The sequence below is a fragment of the Diadema setosum genome, chromosome 14 (genome assembly GCF_964275005.1).
Source record: "Diadema setosum chromosome 14, eeDiaSeto1, whole genome shotgun sequence".
Lineage (NCBI taxonomy): Eukaryota > Metazoa > Echinodermata > Echinoidea > Diadematoida > Diadematidae > Diadema > Diadema setosum.
In genome coordinates, this window is record NC_092698.1 from 23,127,476 (window position 1) to 23,146,567 (window position 19,092).

The window sequence follows — 19,092 nt, forward strand, 5'->3', positions numbered from 1 at the left end:
ATGTAAGGTTTACTAAAGATATGTTTCAGCGGGCACACTCGAGTACACGAGGCTACCATCTATACACTAAATTTACTCATAGGTTACTATTAGTGTATAGATACCATGGTGTATGTTGTTAGTGTATTATGATTTTCGCCCCGTTAGGGGCGAAAATTTTTGCATTTTCAGTTATGAAATTACAACATTTAGACAAGAAATATGCCTTTATTGTTCATTTTGGTCTTTAAATCAGTGATTAATTATTTGTTACAGGGGGCACTCGGGGGGGGGGGGGGGGCAAAAACTCGTTTTGCCCCCCAACATTTTGTTTGGGGGGGGGGGGGCAAGTGCCACCCCTGCCCCCCCCCCCCCCCCCCCCCCCCCGCTTCCGGCGCCCTTGACAATGTATCTTTATGGATCATACTCATTATTACATTTTTTTTTTTTGCTTTTGAAACAGCAACATTTATATTAAAGTATAAGGAAAATTTCCTATCTCAACCTTATAACTATAATTTTCAAACAACAAAAACATTAATTAATATCCAACATGTACCTGCAATAACATTCATTTGAAATAACAAAAAAGTACCCTAGATACAAAAAAAAAAAAAAAAACCCCAGACCAGACATCTAAACAGATACCATACATCTCATGTATTTTTGCTCTCCATTCACTGCCTTCATAACTTTTCAAAAGATTAAACCTTTAATAAGATTACAACTTATAAGGATAGATAGATATATATCATTAGATGCATAATTTTGCTTATCAATTAAATCTACTAAACTATGGTGTAGTATTGACAAGTGCATATGTTAATTCCTTTTCGTCCTCGTAATATATTCAAATTTACGTGAAATGAAACCAGGTTATTTATATATTTTTTATATATTTTTTCTTTTGTTTTTAACAAAAAACAAAGGGGGGGGGGGGAGCGCGCCCGGTGCGTCCTCCTCAGGATCCGCCACTGTGGTAATACTTATAAAGAATACATGTGTATGTATATACATATATATACATATATTTATATATATATATATATATATATATATATATATACATTATCATATGGTAAAACTTACAAAGAATGTTATGTGCGTGTAGATATATATGTATATATGCTAGGTGTTACAAAAAAATTCCCATTTCTGATCTTTACCAGTTCAAAAACTATATATGACTGATATTGATATGAGCAAAGCTGAATAGTGTACAATAATTTTGTTGAAAGCAATTTGAAAATGATAGCATGAATCAGTTTCATTAAATTCAAGATCTATTTCTAAGTTAGGTTTCAGATTTTGCTCTGTTTTCAAGCCTCTGTAAAAAAAAAAAAAGAATTAATTAATTTTGCACAGGGGTCAATTGGTGTGTATGGGAGTGTGTGTAACACCCAGACAATGGTCCTGAACAAAGGCCAGGATTGGAATGCCCTATCACATATTCATGAAAAAAAATCCACAGTCACTGCTAGTCTTTATTCATCCTAAAATGTAGTGTATGCAAGCACATGAAAACTGCGATTATTATTTTCTTTTTGTGTGCATGCATTTTACCCTTTACCATGAGTTTAGACTAGCAGTGCCCAGGGCAATCCATCATGAATTATTAATAAATCATTCATGTACCTTTGAGCAAGAGTCCAGAAGCCTAGTCAGCAGAGCTCTAAAAAGGTGGTATTCGTGGTATTCATGCATGTCTGTTGTTCAGGGTTATTGTCAGCACACACTCACATACACGTCATTGGTTCTTGTGTAAAGTTCCATTTTGTACAGAGGGTTCAAATTTGACCAAAATCTGGAATTTAACTTTAAAATCAATCATGGATTTTATGAAACTGATTAATGCTTTCATGATCAATAGCACCTCCAACTAAATTGAACACTATTTAGCTATTACTCATATCAATTGATAGTGTTATCTGATGTAAAGTTTTCGAACTATTAAGGATCAAAAGTGGGAAATGTTTTTTTTGTAACACGTAGTACATGTATATATGAATATGTATATATATATATATATATATATATATATATATATATATACTAAGTAGTATCCTAGCATAATGGTTATACTTCTTGCAGGGCGTTTCTCACACCATCGACTTGAGTGGTCGGAAGTGTACGGACGTAAAGTTCCTGTGTGTCAGACTTCAGAAGGACAATCCCAACCCAACATATCAGCTCCTGGCGCGATCAAATCAGGCTTCGAATCTCATGGGATGCAAGAAGGTCAGATGTGCTGGTAAGGCAAAGTAGCAATACCGGGAAAAAAAATGATGGTTCCACAAACTATCCAGAAGTCCGAGGTGCCGTTAGTGTCTCTTTGAGATTGCAAGTGTCCATTTTATTTTTGAAGGTTTTGATGAAACCTGTCTATTTTATTGTTGGAGGTTTTGATGAAACCATTCTCTAAAAGATGGAAAGCGCGCCAAAGCTTGGACACATATAGTTACGGATTGGGAGATAGGACTAAAAAACCCTTTTCGTTATTTCATTTTGGATACGAGATACATAATCAATTAATGGCTTACTCCATAAACATAATTTCCCTACAAAGGAGCTGAATTTTCAGAAACTCGTTACTTCACAAGAATAGTTTAGAGCCTTCCTCTTCTGCTGTGTACACACACAGCTATGAGTCTAACATTAACTAGCACATATATTGATTCCGACATTTTTTTTCCTTTTCTTTTGGTTTGACGTCCTCTGTTCCCGATCTGCCTTTTTATGAAGTTTCAAATTTACTCCCATTTTCTGTTCACAAATGTCCTCCCGCTAACGTTTGTTGAATGATTTCAACTTATGTAGAGTTAATATCGTCTTATGTTTGGTACATATTGTAACTGTGCCTTGAAAAAGGCTCCACAGCTAAGATTATTCTGATATCATGCAATGCCACTTATTGGTGGTATCGACATTCCATGTGTTTCTAAACTGTATCTATTAGAAACCACACAAAAGAAGTAGCAATGTACCTCTTAAAAGTCAGTTATATTTTGCCATTTTTGTGTGTTTAAATTTTCGTTTACCTACAAACCTTATCACCGTCTTGTACCTAAATCATACTTTCTTTGCCGAGTGACGATTTACTTTCCACTGCCAACTCCTTGCGCAATTCTGCCATCCCCATTGTTCCTGTCAACCTTGTCCCACGTGAACATTTAGCCGCTCCGAAGCCAACGTTCACCGTCACCAACATGGGCATCGTGCGTGAACCGTTCACCGCTGTACGCGCCGGCGAGTCAAACCGGATGACCCTCACCATCAGCGTCAACTACGACAGCAGGGCAACAACCGATCTAGACATGGAGCCGGGATGGACGTTGGAAGCCTGGGGGAGCTCGAAGAAGAACGGCAAAGGACGAAAGGTAGCTGCCGCCAATCTCGACATCGGTTACGAAGCCAACCGTCCGTTTCAAAAGGGAGGCGTACTGCGATTCAACAATCACCAATACGATTTCAATCTCGATGGACAGACGTGCTCGAAGACCAGGTTCCTCTGCGTGGAGCTCTCGAAGACCGGCTCATTTGCGCTGAAAGGGAAGCCTAGAAAGGCCCTCACGAAGTGTTCTCCTATCACCTGTTTGAACGAGGACGGCTCGTCTGGCTCCAAGCCCAAACCTCCGCGTCCTAGCGGTGGCCAAGGTGGTAAGAGCAGCTAAACATCCGCCAAAAAAGAAGAAGAAGAAGAAGAAAGATCCCTCACTTCTTTGTATTTTTCACATACCCTCAGCGATTCTGCATATTTCTTCATGGGGGTCATGCCCCATTAAAAACAAAACAAAAACGAAGCCAGTGTAATTTTTTACTTTACTGTGAATAGGGTAAAACAGTGCTAGCAATGAAATGAGACTTTCTTAAATTATAGTTATCTTACACTCACTCCCAAAATACGTTGCCATTTAATCGGAGGTTACGTGCAGCTGAGTTAGTCGTAAAATCATTCCATGCAGAGCACTCTTTGACTAACTTGTATCACGGGTTCGCAAAGATTATGAAGTCAGGCATTTTTGAGCGACCACGAGGAGAATCTCACCGTATGACTCTATTGGCTCGCTACGAACTAAAACAAATATCTAATTACATTTCCATATACGGTGGCTACTGGCATCTCTGTTATGTGGAAGCGGGGTAAGCTTTTAAAGGAGACTTTCAGTTGATTTTTTTTTAAACCTTAGTTTGCATTTGATTGTCCATAGAATAGGCTATACCGGGTACAGAGGTTCATAATTACTGTGACTGGAATACGGATGAGGGTGCTTTCAAAATCCATTGAGCGAGGATGATAACATAGCATATTCACTTAAGAATGCGTAATTGTGCTTGGGCTCTCAAGAAAACATAACAAAAGAACAAACATGCATAGATTCTACACAGGTGAAATTGTAGAGCAAGTAGTATTGTAATGGAATTACATTGTTCATCATGTTCATTACTGATATAAAGTAAGCCTTCACCCTTTTTCTATGTATCATGTAATGCATGCGGTGCGGGTTTTTTTTTTTTTGTTTTGTTGTCATTTATTGGTTTAGACTGCTCAAGGATACCAATGAATTCCATAAATCTATACATGGCACTAACGATGCATTATACACTACATGATGTGAGATCATACAAAATCCGTTCTGCCACTTAATGATCTGAGGTAAGTATTAAGTTCAAAAGATCTGAGATACGAGTTTCTTTTACACTTTGTTTTCAATATAGGTGGCCCAAGTGGCCCAACGCAGGTTAGACTTACTGGCGTCCGGTCGGGCCAATTTAGCGCCAGCAATGTTGGCCGGAGTGGCACAGGCACAATGTCGGGGGAGTTCTTCGTGTCATCTACAGCAGACTCGGGCATTCCAAAAGGCCCGCAGCAGTGGTACCTGGCTGTCTTCGCCAGCGACAGGGAACAAGGCGGAGCCGAGTACGATCGCATAGATAACGTCTTGACCGTTAAACAGTCCAAGACTCCCCTTAGACCTGGATCGGATATGACAATTCGCGAAGTCTCCTTCGAATTCCCTGTAATGGGTAAGACCTTGATTCGATCATTAAAATAGCTATTTGTCAGTACTTGTTTGTTTCTTGTTTGTTTGTGCGTGTGTGTGTGTGTGTGTGTTTGTGTTTATGTGTGCATATCCAGGTATGGTTATTAGAATACCTTTGACGGTCAGCGAGATGTATTTACACTCACAATATTCCTTTACATAAATGGTTGATTTCACTAAGAACGCAAACGATTTGCAAATGTCGAAAAAAAATGGCAAAGTCCAATACATTTGCATTCGGAAACTTTTTTTTTTCTCCGAATGTGTCAGGGCTGATTTCACGGAGCACTAGAACGGTTTGCGAAGGACGCGAACGGCAAAATCTAACATTCGGAAACGTTTTTCTCCGAATGCGTTCTGACCGTGAAGCCGGAAACCATTTTTGCGTAGTTTGTTCTCACGACGTATGTGCGAATGTCGTGTGTATTATTAAGTACAGCCAGTTACGTACACGAAGAACACGGAGCCGCCAACCAATCGTGAGCAGTTTTATACATCTCACGACGTACGTGCGAATGTTGTGTATATCTCTGATAAGGCCTGATTTCGCGGAGCACGCGAACGATTTGCTAAGGACGTGAATGACAAAATCCAACATTCGGAAAAGTTTTTCTCCGAATGTGTTCCGACAATAAAGCTGAAAACCATTCTCGCGCAATTTGTGCGAAATTCTCACGACGTATGTGCTGCGAATGTTGTGTGTATCATTGCTAAAGTACAGCATTTTACGTACACGAATGAACACGCGACGGAAGTTTTCAATTATCATGGGAGAAAATGTACCCAAGGAGAGGTGGGAGCTGTCTTGAGTTGAAGTATTTTTTTTTTCTTTCCTGTAATTGTGTGCGTACCTAGAGCTTTTTCTTAGGACCTATCTCCACTAGTAAAGCATTTGATTTTTTTTTTTGCAGTTTCTCCAACACATAATCTCTAGTTTCAATTTTGATTTTGGCATACTTTAGATAAATTGTAAGTGTATTCTGCGATTTCATTTGTACATCAAACAGTTCTTTCTCTTTGCTAGTCTTGATTTTTTTTTTTTTACTATATAGTTGTTAAGAATTTTTTGATGTTTAGATGTAAAGCGGGGTTCCCACTATCACAATTGGCGCCACGATTGAAATCGTGGTCTTAATCGTAAAGCAGTCGTGGTGATCTTATCAGATCGTATTAGATTGTATCAGATCTTGAGGTCAATCGTGGCAATCGCGGTAATCGTAGAAAATTTTTGGACTGTTCAAAATTTTTCTACGTTTAACACGATTAATTTTTGATTGTGAGCATCCCATCAGATTGTCTTAGATTGTATTAAAACGCAGCAAATCTTATCTAATCGTGCTTCTTAATCGTGTTGATCGGGATCGACTTTTTCACTCTCCTTTTGCTTATTTTGCACATTTGCCCTTATTTTACTCGCAAGTCGTATATATTTTGTATTCCGCGAGGTTGAATAAGGGAGGGGTGGCACAATGAAATATAAGATAACAATACCACTGAAACATCCACCAGAAGCAGAATGTTCCACATACCCCACAAAGTAACTTTTGTGACTTTTGAAAAGTGACCATTGTTGTGGATATAAGGTCATTCGTGCATAATCATAGAGATCACTGTCATTATTTTTCACATAGATGTTAGTCGATAAGTGTAGCAATACCCCTGCGAAATGATTTTGCTTATTATTATTTTTTTTTTGGTTAAAAAGTGACATTATTTAAGGGGAGTTATCTTTCTGTTCTGTGTGTATGTCGGTTTTGTTAAACAATGTTAGATAAAACAATAAATCAAGCCAAACCAACCAAACTTTCAATACCCCATGAGATGACGACATTTTGAAATAAAATGCATATGATACATACTATATGCCAATATGAAATCAAACACACAAGCAATGCTATCAGTTCGGTCAACTTTCTTATATTGATCGCATATAGCACATAGTATTCAGAAAGATCCCATTCTCTTTTTTAGCTTCAATTTCATCATATTTTCTTCATGTATTTCAAAGAAAGGTGAAAACATTGTCTTGACCTTTTTTCTGGAAAAGATGGGGCAATGATCTAATCTTGTGTATTCTTTTTTTTTGGGGGGGGGGGGATGAGCACGTCAATTCAATAATCTATTAATTTCTTTAGGTTAACCTAGAGGAGGGACTATCTGAAGTTGTGGCTGGCCTTATAGGTGATGCTTTCTATCTGACGATAACGTAATCGTCATTCGCAATACAGCAAAGGTCACGTTCTCATCATCCTCAACCTGTCAATCCTTGCCATCATCAATGGTTGTGGGTAGTAGGCCTGATCACTCTGCCGAAGTTGAGGAAATAATGAAATCCACTGCGTCAGCCGGACTATAATATTCCCATTCGGGTCCAATCGCACCCTAAATGGGGGTCGCTTTTGATCCCGAACGTGAAAGATATCGTATCTTATCTCAACAGCCCGCGTTGGTTCGCGGTATTCGTATTGGAACGTATAAGAACGTAGCTGCACGCACCAAATAGGGGATCCCGATCGTAATAAAAGTGGTAGATCGGAACCAATCATGCACTCAATCGGGGCAATCCCACTGGATCGTATTTGAACGGGAGACCAGATCGTGACAGATCCTATTGCTTGATATAGACCAATCGTGACCATATCGCATCCAAGCGAAGCAACACGTATGGACTCGCATAACCTCGTATCCAAACGTGAAATTTCAGACGAGTTCAACGAAACTTCCACGATCAGTTACGAATGTCCAATCGTGGCGTTCGTAATAGGTCGTACGATAGTGGGAACCCCGCTTTAGCTACGATTTTGATTTGTAGAAAACGTAGGTCATAGTACACCCCCAAAACATGCGCTAAGCATTCGTGAGAATGTCTTAAAAGCTCAGAAGATACGCGAACAGTTTGCGGTTACGTCGTAAAATGATCGGAAAAACTTCGCAGATTTCGCGAAACATGCGCGAGACATTCCTTTCTATATAGTTGTTAAGAATTGTTTGATGTTTAGATGTATGCTACGATTTTGATTTGTAAAAAACGTAGGTCATAGTTCATCCCCAAAACATGCGCTAAGCATTCGTGAGAATGTCTCAAAAGGTACGCGAACAGTTTGCGGTTACGTCGTAAAATGATCGAAAAAACTTCGCAGATTTCGCGAAACATACGCGAGACTTTCCTTTCTTTATAGTTGTTAAGAATTGTTTGATGTTTAGATGTATGCTACGATTTTGATTTGTAAAAAACGTAGGTCATAGTTCATCCCCAAAACATGCGCTAAGCATTCGTGAGAATGTCTCAAAAGGTACGCGAACAGTTTGCGGTTACGTCGTAAAATGATCGGAAAAACTTTTCAGATTTCGCGAAACATACGCGAGACATTCTCCAAAGTTTCGGGGTCTGTTTGGGGTTTCACGAACATTATGCGAACATCGCGCGTGTCTTGCGAAGGTCTTGCGCATAACGACGAGGTTTTAAAATCACTTTCGAGAACAGATCACGAGCAAATCACGACCAAGTGTGCGGAAAAGGTTCGCAAAAGATTTCAATTTTTTTTTTTTGGATTCTCGCCGAAGTTAAAACGACATTGCCGAACTTTATTGACGACGCTTCCGAACCCTTACGTTCGTTTGACGATCTTTTGCAGACTAAAATACGAATGCTGGATGTTGCCATTCGCGTCCTTCGTCAATCGTTTGCGTGCTCCGTGAAATGACACCTTTACTACTATTTGCTGTCAAACTGAGTCGATCAAAACCATTCAACTAGTGCGAAGTTCTCGCGACGTATGTGCGAATGTCGTGTGTACCATTGCTAAAGTACAGGAAGTTACGTACACGAAGAACACACGACGGCTCCGTGACATCACACCTTTACTACTATTTGCTGTCAAACTAAGTCGATCAGTCACGTTTTCTATGAAAGCTTTGCACCTTCCTCCTTCGTGCTGGATTCAATGTACGATTATCAGAATGTCTTAATATTCTATCAATTTTCGTGGCCATTCACTGTGGGAAAACTAGCTTCACCTTTTCACTTTTAGGGTGCATACTGGGAGCACCTTTACGGGTGCTATTTTGCACCTTTCAGACCAGAAAGGTGCAAAAGTGCACAATTAAAGTTGCTGACTGGTCTGAAAGGTGCAACATTATCGTCTGGTAATAGAACCTATTACTCTTAGGCCCGAATTCACGAAGGTGGTACAAATGAAACCATGGTTTAAACCATGGACAAAAACCATGGAGCGCCAAGTGTCGCACGGAATATTTCATTACGAAATCGGTCATTTCGTCGACAAAATGACCGTTTCGTTAAAACAATCATCATTTCGTGGACGAAATGTTCATTTAGTTACAAAATGTTGTCAATTCGTTACAAAATAATCATTTCATCGACGAAATGACTGATTTCGTAACGAAATATTCCATGCGACACTTGGCGCTCCATGGTTTTTGTCCGTGGTTTAAACCATGGTTTCATTTGTACCACCTTCGTGAATTCAGGCCTTAGAGTGTAGAGTATAGTAACGGTTGGTAATTTGGGCACACATTTTCTGCCGTATGCGGTATTGTAAATATTTTAAGGCCTTCTGAGATTATTTTATCACATGAATTTCAATGACAGCAGTTTTGGCATTTTTAGTATTTAAAGTTGGCATAGAACTTCAGTAAGTGTATGCTCCATTCATATTCCTCTTAAGAACTGAAAGATTACTACGTATCCATTTTCAGTTGATTCTATCATTAAAAGGTATGCTGGAAAAGAATTAGTAAATGCGTGTATTCGAGGTTAACCCTAATCCCACCGGGTTTTTTGAGGGACTTGAAACCACGGGGGGGGGGGGGGGGCTTTTTTTGCCCCCCATCAGATCTCGGTCGTGGATCACGCGATCCTCGCGAAAATTTGCACTAAGGTAGAGGGCAGTGTAATCTACAAGACTGTATAGTTAGATTTTTCAAATTTTAATTCATGTATTTTATATTAATTGATTTATGCTAATATATGTAAAAATATTTTTTTGCCTATAAATAAAAAAATAAAGCTCCAAGACTTCTAATTTTTTGGTGAACATATTCTTTTCAATATCCTCAACAATAATATTGAAGCAAAAATTCGGCTTTATAATTATTTCTTATGTATTCTATTTTTTCACTTTTTGTGTTTTTTTTTCGTCAAAATTTGTCGCAGAAACTTTTTAAAGCATAATCAGGCTAAAATAAATCAATATCAGCCATTGAAAGTAAAAAATATTCATTTTTATATGAAATAATTGCACAAACACAATTTACATTGGATTTGTACACAAAATCATGTTTTTGAGCAATTTTTGGGTGGACGAATTTTTTTCAAAGGGGCGTGGCTTCAAAACGGTATGCCCGGGAGCAACAAATTTGGTCTCAAAAGTTGCGCGATACTTGAAAGAAAAAAGTCATAAAATGTCGCGGCGAGAGTATTACGCGTTGCGGAATAATCAGGCGAAACGTCGGGGGGGGGGGGCGGTGGAAATAGGGTTAAAGTGCGCTATTTGTTCAAAGTTTCAAAGGTTATTCGGAAAATGATATGTGGATATTATTCTGAGTTGCATTTTTGGGAAAAAACTATTCCATTTCATTGCCGTGTATATTCAGAGAGTATCCATATACGTTCTCACACGTAGTGGCTTCAAGGGCAAGACACAAAGATCTTTCTGTTTTCGATGCGATTCTTTTGCAGAGCTCGGATGTGGTCGCAAGACTTACTTCTGCATGGAGTTTGGCAAAGGCCGATCGCAATCCTATGAGATGGTCCAACCTTCAAGTGGCAAGATAGTGTCATGCTCGAGACAAAGTTGTCAAAGTAAGTGGCACAAGTGCATTGATTTTTTTTTTATCTCTCTCTTTCTCTTGTTTACACAGTCATTCATGTACCTAGACCTAGGAAAGTTTCGAAGATTTCGATATTTCTTTACTTTATATTTTGTTCTTTTATTAATTCATTCTCCACTCATGGGAAGGTTTGCCCTTTCAGCCATGAACAGTCAGGGCTGATTTTTAAATGATTCCTTGCATCTTAAAGAAAGAAAGAAACAAACAAACAACCAAAAAACGTACGGTCAACATTGTATCGGTAAAAACAAAAGAAATTGCAATGCACATAATCATACTGATGAAGTCCATTTAAAAATATCACAATGATGCAAATCAATTTTTATTTATCAATACCGCGATATCAAAATAAAATCTTTAACACTGTGCTAGTAGGGGGGCCTAATTACTTAACAAATAAATCCTGAGTGATGTTTGGATGTAAAGATTGTCTGGCAGTTATCGAGAATTTACATATTTGTTCGGTTTCTTTTAAAACTTGAGGTTCATTTATGATTAGTGAAATGAAATTAACGAAGATGTACGACCTAGGTTATGTTACAGTTTTAGACCGAAAAGCTTAAGAAGCCCTGTGGATAAATGTAGATTCAATCAACATCATTGGTTGTAAAAGGATGAGAAAGAACATTTCACTTTAGCCTTGGTTGACCTCAACTATAGTCCAAGATTTATATACCACAGTTCTCACTGACTTTGTCTTCTGTCTTTCATCCAGATTAATCGTGCTGAAAATTCCACGATCAAAACGCCCTCATGGTTGGATTGGAGAAATCAGCTATGAGGCGCTACCGGACTCGATCCAGTGATCACCGTTCACTATACACTTACGCTGACAGTTACTGTAGGTTTACCTTGTTCAGTCATTAATGTGCCATCGTCTACAGCGAGATTCACATACATTATTGTGTGCTAGCTTCGTAGTTACTGGTGTGTTCATATGGAACACACACACATTCCATGGTTTTTCCATGCCACGTTACGACTCTTATACCAGAATACCGACAAAGTATGAAACATTTCGATCAGGATATTTGGTAAAGTGTACTAGTGGATGATAATTATGTAAAATACCATCTGAGAGAAAAGAATAATGACTCAGTTGAGTTGCACAATATCTCGCGTGTCTCTCTGTTTAACCTTTGTACCTAAGAAGGAAATGAATAATAGTGATTTATAGCTACGAGTTTGAAATACCGAAATGGATTTATTATAGGCGGGCGTGATCTTAAATATTTTATCGCAAGATGCATTTCGGTAGTTCTTCCTGCAGTATGCAAAACAAGGTTTAATGTAATTACGTGATGTAGCCTCCATGTAACCTTTCTTTCCAATTAAAGTTTCAATGCGTAACATTTCAAATCTTGTTTCTGTTGTTCGCTTATCGCACGTAAAAATAGAAACAATGGCACAATCCCAAGTTAATCAATATCTTCTGACAATGACATAAAATGTTACTTGAAGGAGCATAAAACACTTTCATAAAGTGTGGTTGTACCTGTGTGGATCAAATATGCAAGTAGATTTCCATACCTCTACCAATGCTTATTCTCTATGTTCTCATTAAAGTATGCCTGCATTATAAGGTCCGAACTAATCTATATCAAGGAGAGATTATGCATAATAAACGAACAAGACCTTCAAGATATCGTTGGTATCTGTTCTTGCGCTGAAGACTGCATGTGTTATCCTAGCAAAAGCTATGTATGTAGGTTGGTGACTGTGTTATAAGTAAACAACCACGCCAACAAATGTGAGAGGCATCTGATAAATAGTGAAATAATAAATGAATATATATGTGTGTTTGTGTGTATAGTATAGTATATATATATATATATATATATATATATATATATATATATGTATGTACAAATTAGTATATATATATATATATATATATATATATATATATAGGCCTATTAACGAAGAATCAAGAAATAAACTGGTAATGCATTTTTTTGCCAATAAAGAATGAGTTTATTCGACTCGAATTTTCGGTGGCCTCCACCTTCTTCAAGAGTCTCGACAATGACGGTATCAAAACACAAATTGAACATGTAGAGCGCGCACTCATATATATCAGATCTAGGTGTTTTTGTTTTTGTTTTCGTTTTTTTTTTTCAATTTGTGTTTTGGTACCGTCATTGTCGAGACTCCTGAAGAAGGTGGAGGCCACCGAAAATTCGAGTCGAGTAAACTCATTCTTTATTGGCAAAAAATGCATTATCAGTTTATTTCTTGATTCTTCGTTATATTGGAGCCAATACGTGAATTCTCAACATGGTGTATTGTGTAGGCCTATTAATATATAGATTATAAACAATGTAATACTTGTATATTTAATGCGAGTGATCGATCCTGACCGAAACGTCTCATTGAGGATTATGTGGAAGAAATCAAATTTGAGAGGGATATTGCTCTCTACTTTTTCATTTCATCAAGCTTTCGTACTGTCACGGCTTTCATCTGGATCTATCAAGAGAACACACATTGATGGCTTAATGCGCCATGATGTATATGTGCACTTTACATAGCGCAATATCGTATAATATACAGTGATAATTTTATATAATAACAATATGGATCTTCTTAAATATTCCCCTTACAAAAATTAATCATTTACTTAACACAAAAAGGCAATCTAACATCATCTCATCAACAGAAACGGGGTCCGATTTACTTATAATAAAGCCTTGGCCCCGTTTTAACTGAGCCTTTCAAACTAGATTTACAGCGACAACGTCCGGGTAGCGTCCGGGAATTTTTTCTTTAACCCTGCCTGTTGAAACGGTCCCGCAAAATGTTGCTCGGACGTTGTCTCGGTAACTCTTGCCAAGTTCTGGTCAATTTCAGCTAGGGTTATTACCGTGACATTACCCCGACAGCCCTTCTATTAGAATGCAACCGCGGTAACATTGTTTAGATACACTCAACACAAATTCTTAATATTGCAGACAGAGAATGACTGACACGCCAAGCGCCAATCACGTGCATGGATTGTAACCACTTATCCCTATGTATTATAGTTGACATCAATGATAGCCTTCTGCGAAGGTAGATGTGTACGACCTAGAATACTAGGCGACACTGGCCGGTGGGTGGGATAGTCGCATCAATGGACACACCCCTTCGTTGAAACCTACCCGAAGAAGGTTTTCGGTGTGTGTCTGTTAAAACGGTTGCTCTCGGTCCCTCCTGCTTTTTTAAGAATCGACTGTTATGATTAGAACAGATCAGTAAATAAACAATGCGTTAGTGGAGGGATGAGGAAGGGGATCTCACTGGAGATGAAATGCAAGAACTTAAGGATGAAGTGACGAGCCGTGTTAACCTCTCATAATCATGCCAGATAAAAGGTGTGGAGAGTTAACAGCTCTCTAGACTGCGACTGGACCGTTCGATAGGAAAACACCGGTTAGCCTTCGAGACACCAAGACACACGTAGTCGGATTATTAGAAGCGTAATTAACTCTATATTAATTGTCTTTTTTTGTGTGTTTGGGGAGTACATACCAGAGAAATGGCTACTCGTTGACGTACAATTCATACGCAGAAATATGAACAAACGTTAAATAGTTCCATTGGAACACGTCGCCTGGCTGGCCGCAATGTGCTCATGTAAAACAAATTAGCCTTCTAGGATATTTTCATCGTAATGCTCAGGATAAACTGAGCTTTTTTTCAGGGACGTATAGGGTGCGTGGCGTAGCAGGTGCATTGTTTGACTCATCCTCGGTGCTTTATCGACATAGCTAAAAACGGCATATCTGTCAAAACAGACTCCTCAAATTCTGAAAGATAATAGACCATTCCATTGTTTGAAGGGTCAGGAGCTGAAGTCGTATACTCTTTCCTTTCCTGTAATATTCCCATTTTGATATTGAAGCACCCACAAAGACACGCACACAAACATGAACAAAACACAGGCATCGACCATCCAAATGAAAACATACACTCATATGCATATAAAACCACCCGGATGATTACCCTCCAGGACAATTTCCCCCCGAGGGGAATTACCGCCCGGACCACTATCTTTCTAGGGCAATTAACTTCCAGGGCAAAACTACCCTCCGGACAACTACCCTCCGGACAACTACCCTCCGAGGGCAATCACAAACAGGAAAATTCCCTTCTAGGACACAACTTCCTCCCCCCTCCCCCCACCGCAACTACCACCCATCAGATAACTTTCACCGGGGAGTAGTTGTCCTAGGGGATAATTACCTTCGAGGGTAATTGCCCTACCAGGCTATTTATCTGCGGGGTAGTTGCCCTAGGGGGGAATAACCCTATCATTCGGGTGGTAGTTATCCGGAAGGAAGTTGTCCAGGCGGTAACTGCCCGGATACTGTCCACGACACATCCATCTAATGTCCAAACACAAGAATGAAGGCAATCGAAGATTGCTTGTGTCTCCGTCTGTCAGTAATATGCCTATTTCTGACTGCTATCGAAAATCACAGACCTTTGTAGAAGGATATCAGGGAGCACATTTGTGAAAGAATTGCAAATAGCCTGTTCATTTGACATGACGCTTCCAAAATTAACTTCACGGATGAAGTATGTCTTGGAAATGAAACTGAAGTTGGATCACAAAAGTGTCAGGCCGCAGGCGGATTACCAAAGTGTCCAGGCGGACTTGAACCTGCTTTACGATTTCCACAAATACTTAAAAAGTATGCCAGTCTCCTGCTCATATTGTCTTATTAATAGGAAAAACAACAACAAACGAACTCGACGTGAATACGCAAAATATTCAGTGGTTAATAGTCACTAGATCCTAGACGGTTTTTCGACGCTGTCCAGGGTTTGATAATCATTATGTTGATTGTGCAGCTCCAAGGGTTGATTGCACAATTGGAGAACCATGAAAAGTATGCACTAATCAGACACAATCGAGCTCTGCTGTGGCTAGGAGTGATCAGGCTAAGTATCTAAAAATAGGTCCATCTTGATCCAGGTAATCACTGTGCAATGAGGGAACAGCACCAACTTTGCGTGTCATCGGGAGAACGCGTTCGGCGCAGGAGTACCCGCGCGGCTGTGGAAGAGCATGCCGCATTCAAATACAGCTAGCCCAGTGCGCTCGCGACTGTAACTAGATGTCATCTTAGAGAAGAGAGGAGGAACACATCCGTCCCTTGGGTTATGCAAATATGAATTAATCATCATGATGCTAAGCTTCCGGAAAGCCTCTCCGGCTAACCCCTTGCCCCTCCGACTGCCCTGGCCCTGCCGTTCCTGATTACCTGCTGCCGGTAGCGTAATTACACTTCCTAAGCAGGGGGCGCACCACAGCAGAGCTTACTGTCAGTGCGCCGTGCTTGCAAATGACGCGCGATGATTGGCTAAACCTTGCCGCCAAGAAAACTTCAACCCAGGTCTTGTATACTTACAACAGCTATAGGTGATTGTGCGTACAGTGGCTGATTCTTAATTGTTGCGGGAAGAGAGTGTCTTTTAACTTCGAGAATTCACTCGAAAAGTTTGATACTCCAGGACTTAAAGTGATATGTTATCTCGAAGTCCTGCCGTCATAAGTTTCGTTCGCTGCAGCAGCCCGAGCGACAGAGAGCAAGTTTAACTGCTCGGACTAAGGGAGCGAGTTTTCTTCCCCAAATGGAATTCGGCAGCGGCAAAGCATCTCTTGATTAAGCCCGTAGGTTTGGATATTATCGAGGACTAATCAGTCACACGTCATGGGGCGAGGAACGCAGTTGATATGCTTCGTGTCCCCCATGGTCAGGGTCCGAGTTTTCTCATGTCTGCGAACTTTGAGTTACTTCGTCTTCGTCTGGTCTGCCCTCTTCCAATCTGCGGCTGGGCAGATCCACGGTCGCAACGGACCGTTCGAAAGGGTGGCCAGACTGCTGCAGCAGAAGCAGGAAACAAAGCTCGGGGCCCGGCTGGACCTCGCTCAAACGCAGCTCCTGATAGACACACTCTTGCAGCGGGTTGACTGTTACCGCTCCAACAAGCCGGAGGTCTGTGACTGGGTAAGATTTTATTGTTGTTGTTGTTGTTGTTGTAAAAACTATTTTCTTTCAAGAGGATAGAGTATCTACTTTTTTATATGGCTTAATAAAAAGGCTCTGCTAACTGAATTTGCTGAAGTTCATGCATGTACATTCTGTCATAAAGTCTTATATCACTTACTGTAATATCGTTTGAGCTTGTCAGAAGACTGAACTAAAGTCATTGCTTCTCCTTCAATAAAAAAAGCTGTCCATATTTGCACGTACTCGGACTACATGTCAGTGTGCGAACCCATTGTTCTTTCGATTGCATGCACTCTACATGCTCTATAGATGAATCCGACTTCAGAGCACTGTATTATGGCGGTCATAACTGGAGACTGCCAAAGAAGAACAAAAGCACTTTCAATGGGTTATGCAATTAGCCACTTGCGTTGCTATGTCAGTGCATAAATTATTTTTTTAGGCATACTTGAGGTTTTTACAAGCAAAGAAAAGAGTGAGTTGCACATGAAAAGAGCCATAACTAATGGCTGCAGCCTAATGAACCTCAGGAACATTCTAGTCCAACGATATTTGTTTGTTTTATCAATTAAAACATCTTTCTTTATACAGGCCAACTCGATCCGATGTATACCTTCGCATCGAGTCCGTAAGCTACAAGTGAAAGTAAAATATCTATTATAGTTTGATATAGATATAATATAATATTCAGCTGAATTAGTCCCAAGGAAACAAATAGGTGACACTTCCATGGTTTTTTAATTTATGTTATTACAGAATGTAATTGAACTTTCAGAAGGTTAGAAGGTTCAGCAGGTGGGACATAAGTGTGAAATTTACCATTTCTCCCCTAAATAATTTATTTATATAGCAAAACAAAAAACTACGAGTATGTAATTCGTTTTCTAAGGTTTGCCTCCGCTACCCTTATATATTGGTGGAAACTTTAAGATTAAAACCAGTTCCTCGAGGGATATGGATGGTAGTATCGTACATCTTTGTTAATATATCTGAAATGCAGGCAGCAAATGGCTCTAATTTACAATGAATTGAAAGGATATCAAGTTAGCTATATCATCAAGTTATTCAGTTGTTTACATATATTCATTAAATTCAAGTGGATACACAAAGACACGGCACACAAGTATATAGGCCTACAATTATACATAGGCAATGTAGGTATACATTTAAACGTATATATATATATATATATATATAAAGATTATACAAAGACGCATGTGAAGGGTTGTTAACAAGAGTGAAGATATAATACAGACGAATGTTCGAAGCAAACTCTGTTACGTCTGTATTACTTCCCTGCAACACAGAACACGAAGTGCAGATCCAGTGACGCCAAATCTAAGGCAGGAACTCATTTTTTCCATATTCTCATGCTGCTTAACGTGACCACAAATGTGACGTTTAAGAACACAAATTACCGCCACCTTACGGATACAAATAACAGGAGACAAACACTACTTGCATAAACAAAATGAAATTTTTATCTATGTATGGTAATCATAAACGGAAGAATAGGCGATGAAGAGATGAAGAGTAGAGCTACGGCGTCTATACTAAAGTTTAAAGAGGATAGCTATTCGTCATATCTATCATGTTCACAGGGTTTTAGGAATGAGAGATGCAGTACATACAGTTGCGTGGCTAGAGAGATCCATGTAATAAGTCCTGTTACCAGTCACCGCCTTGCCATGAAAAAACTTAGCTGGAAAATGCGTTTGGAATTTGTTCACTTCTTCAGAACTCGACACTTCCGTATGCTAACTTCATCCCTCACAGTCACAAAGTAAAGGAACCTGAGATATAAAGACAGTTTGTACGAAGCATACTTCAGTGTATTTCTAATTTTTATTCAACTGCTATAATCTTCACAGCGGAACTGCAACTTTTGAACCCGTTTTCTAAACAAAGTCGTCTTTCTGTTGGCAAAGTCGACTCCTTATATTTCTTGTGACAGGTTTGAGTAGGGCGAACCAAAACATTTATCATTATTGGATGAGTCAGAAAATGAATGTTTGTTTGACTTACGTTACGACGGAACGCATTGTAACTTGGATGTTTTGTGAAAGTGATTTTTGTGTACTGGTGAACACATTCAGTGATGTGATGTTTTTATTCTTTCCTTATTTAATCTGGGTGTTAAATCTAACACCGATCAATTGTCAAGAGAGGACCACACCCACAGGTGTAGAAAGTATGTTGTGATACCCACAGGTGTAGAA

The 19,092-nt window shown here is 39.3% G+C and overlaps 3 protein-coding genes across 3 annotated transcripts in view; all 3 read left to right on the forward strand.

Annotated features, from left to right (window-relative positions):
- LOC140237798 (uncharacterized) overlaps positions 1–5,033 on the forward strand; it is a 15,656-nt gene extending 10,623 nt beyond the window's left edge. Inside the window, exons 9-11 of the mRNA XM_072317728.1 lie at positions 2,071–2,230; positions 3,154–3,636; positions 4,696–5,033. Coding sequence (XP_072173829.1) covers positions 2,071–2,230; positions 3,154–3,636; positions 4,696–5,033 — 981 coding nt within the window. The remainder of the gene's footprint in view (positions 1–2,070; positions 2,231–3,153; positions 3,637–4,695) is intronic.
- Positions 1–12,497, forward strand: part of LOC140238144 (uncharacterized) — an 83,225-nt gene extending 70,728 nt beyond the window's left edge. Inside the window, exon 19 of the mRNA XM_072318083.1 lies at positions 11,590–12,497. Within this exon, the coding sequence (XP_072174184.1) occupies positions 11,590–11,594 (5 nt within the window). The 3' untranslated portion in view covers positions 11,595–12,497. The remainder of the gene's footprint in view (positions 1–11,589) is intronic.
- Positions 12,498–16,573: 4,076 nt separating this feature from the next.
- Positions 16,574–19,092, forward strand: part of LOC140238220 (zinc transporter ZIP12-like) — a 66,111-nt gene continuing 63,592 nt past the window's right edge. The window contains exon 1 of the mRNA XM_072318156.1: positions 16,574–16,870. Coding sequence (XP_072174257.1) covers positions 16,574–16,870 — 297 coding nt within the window. The remainder of the gene's footprint in view (positions 16,871–19,092) is intronic.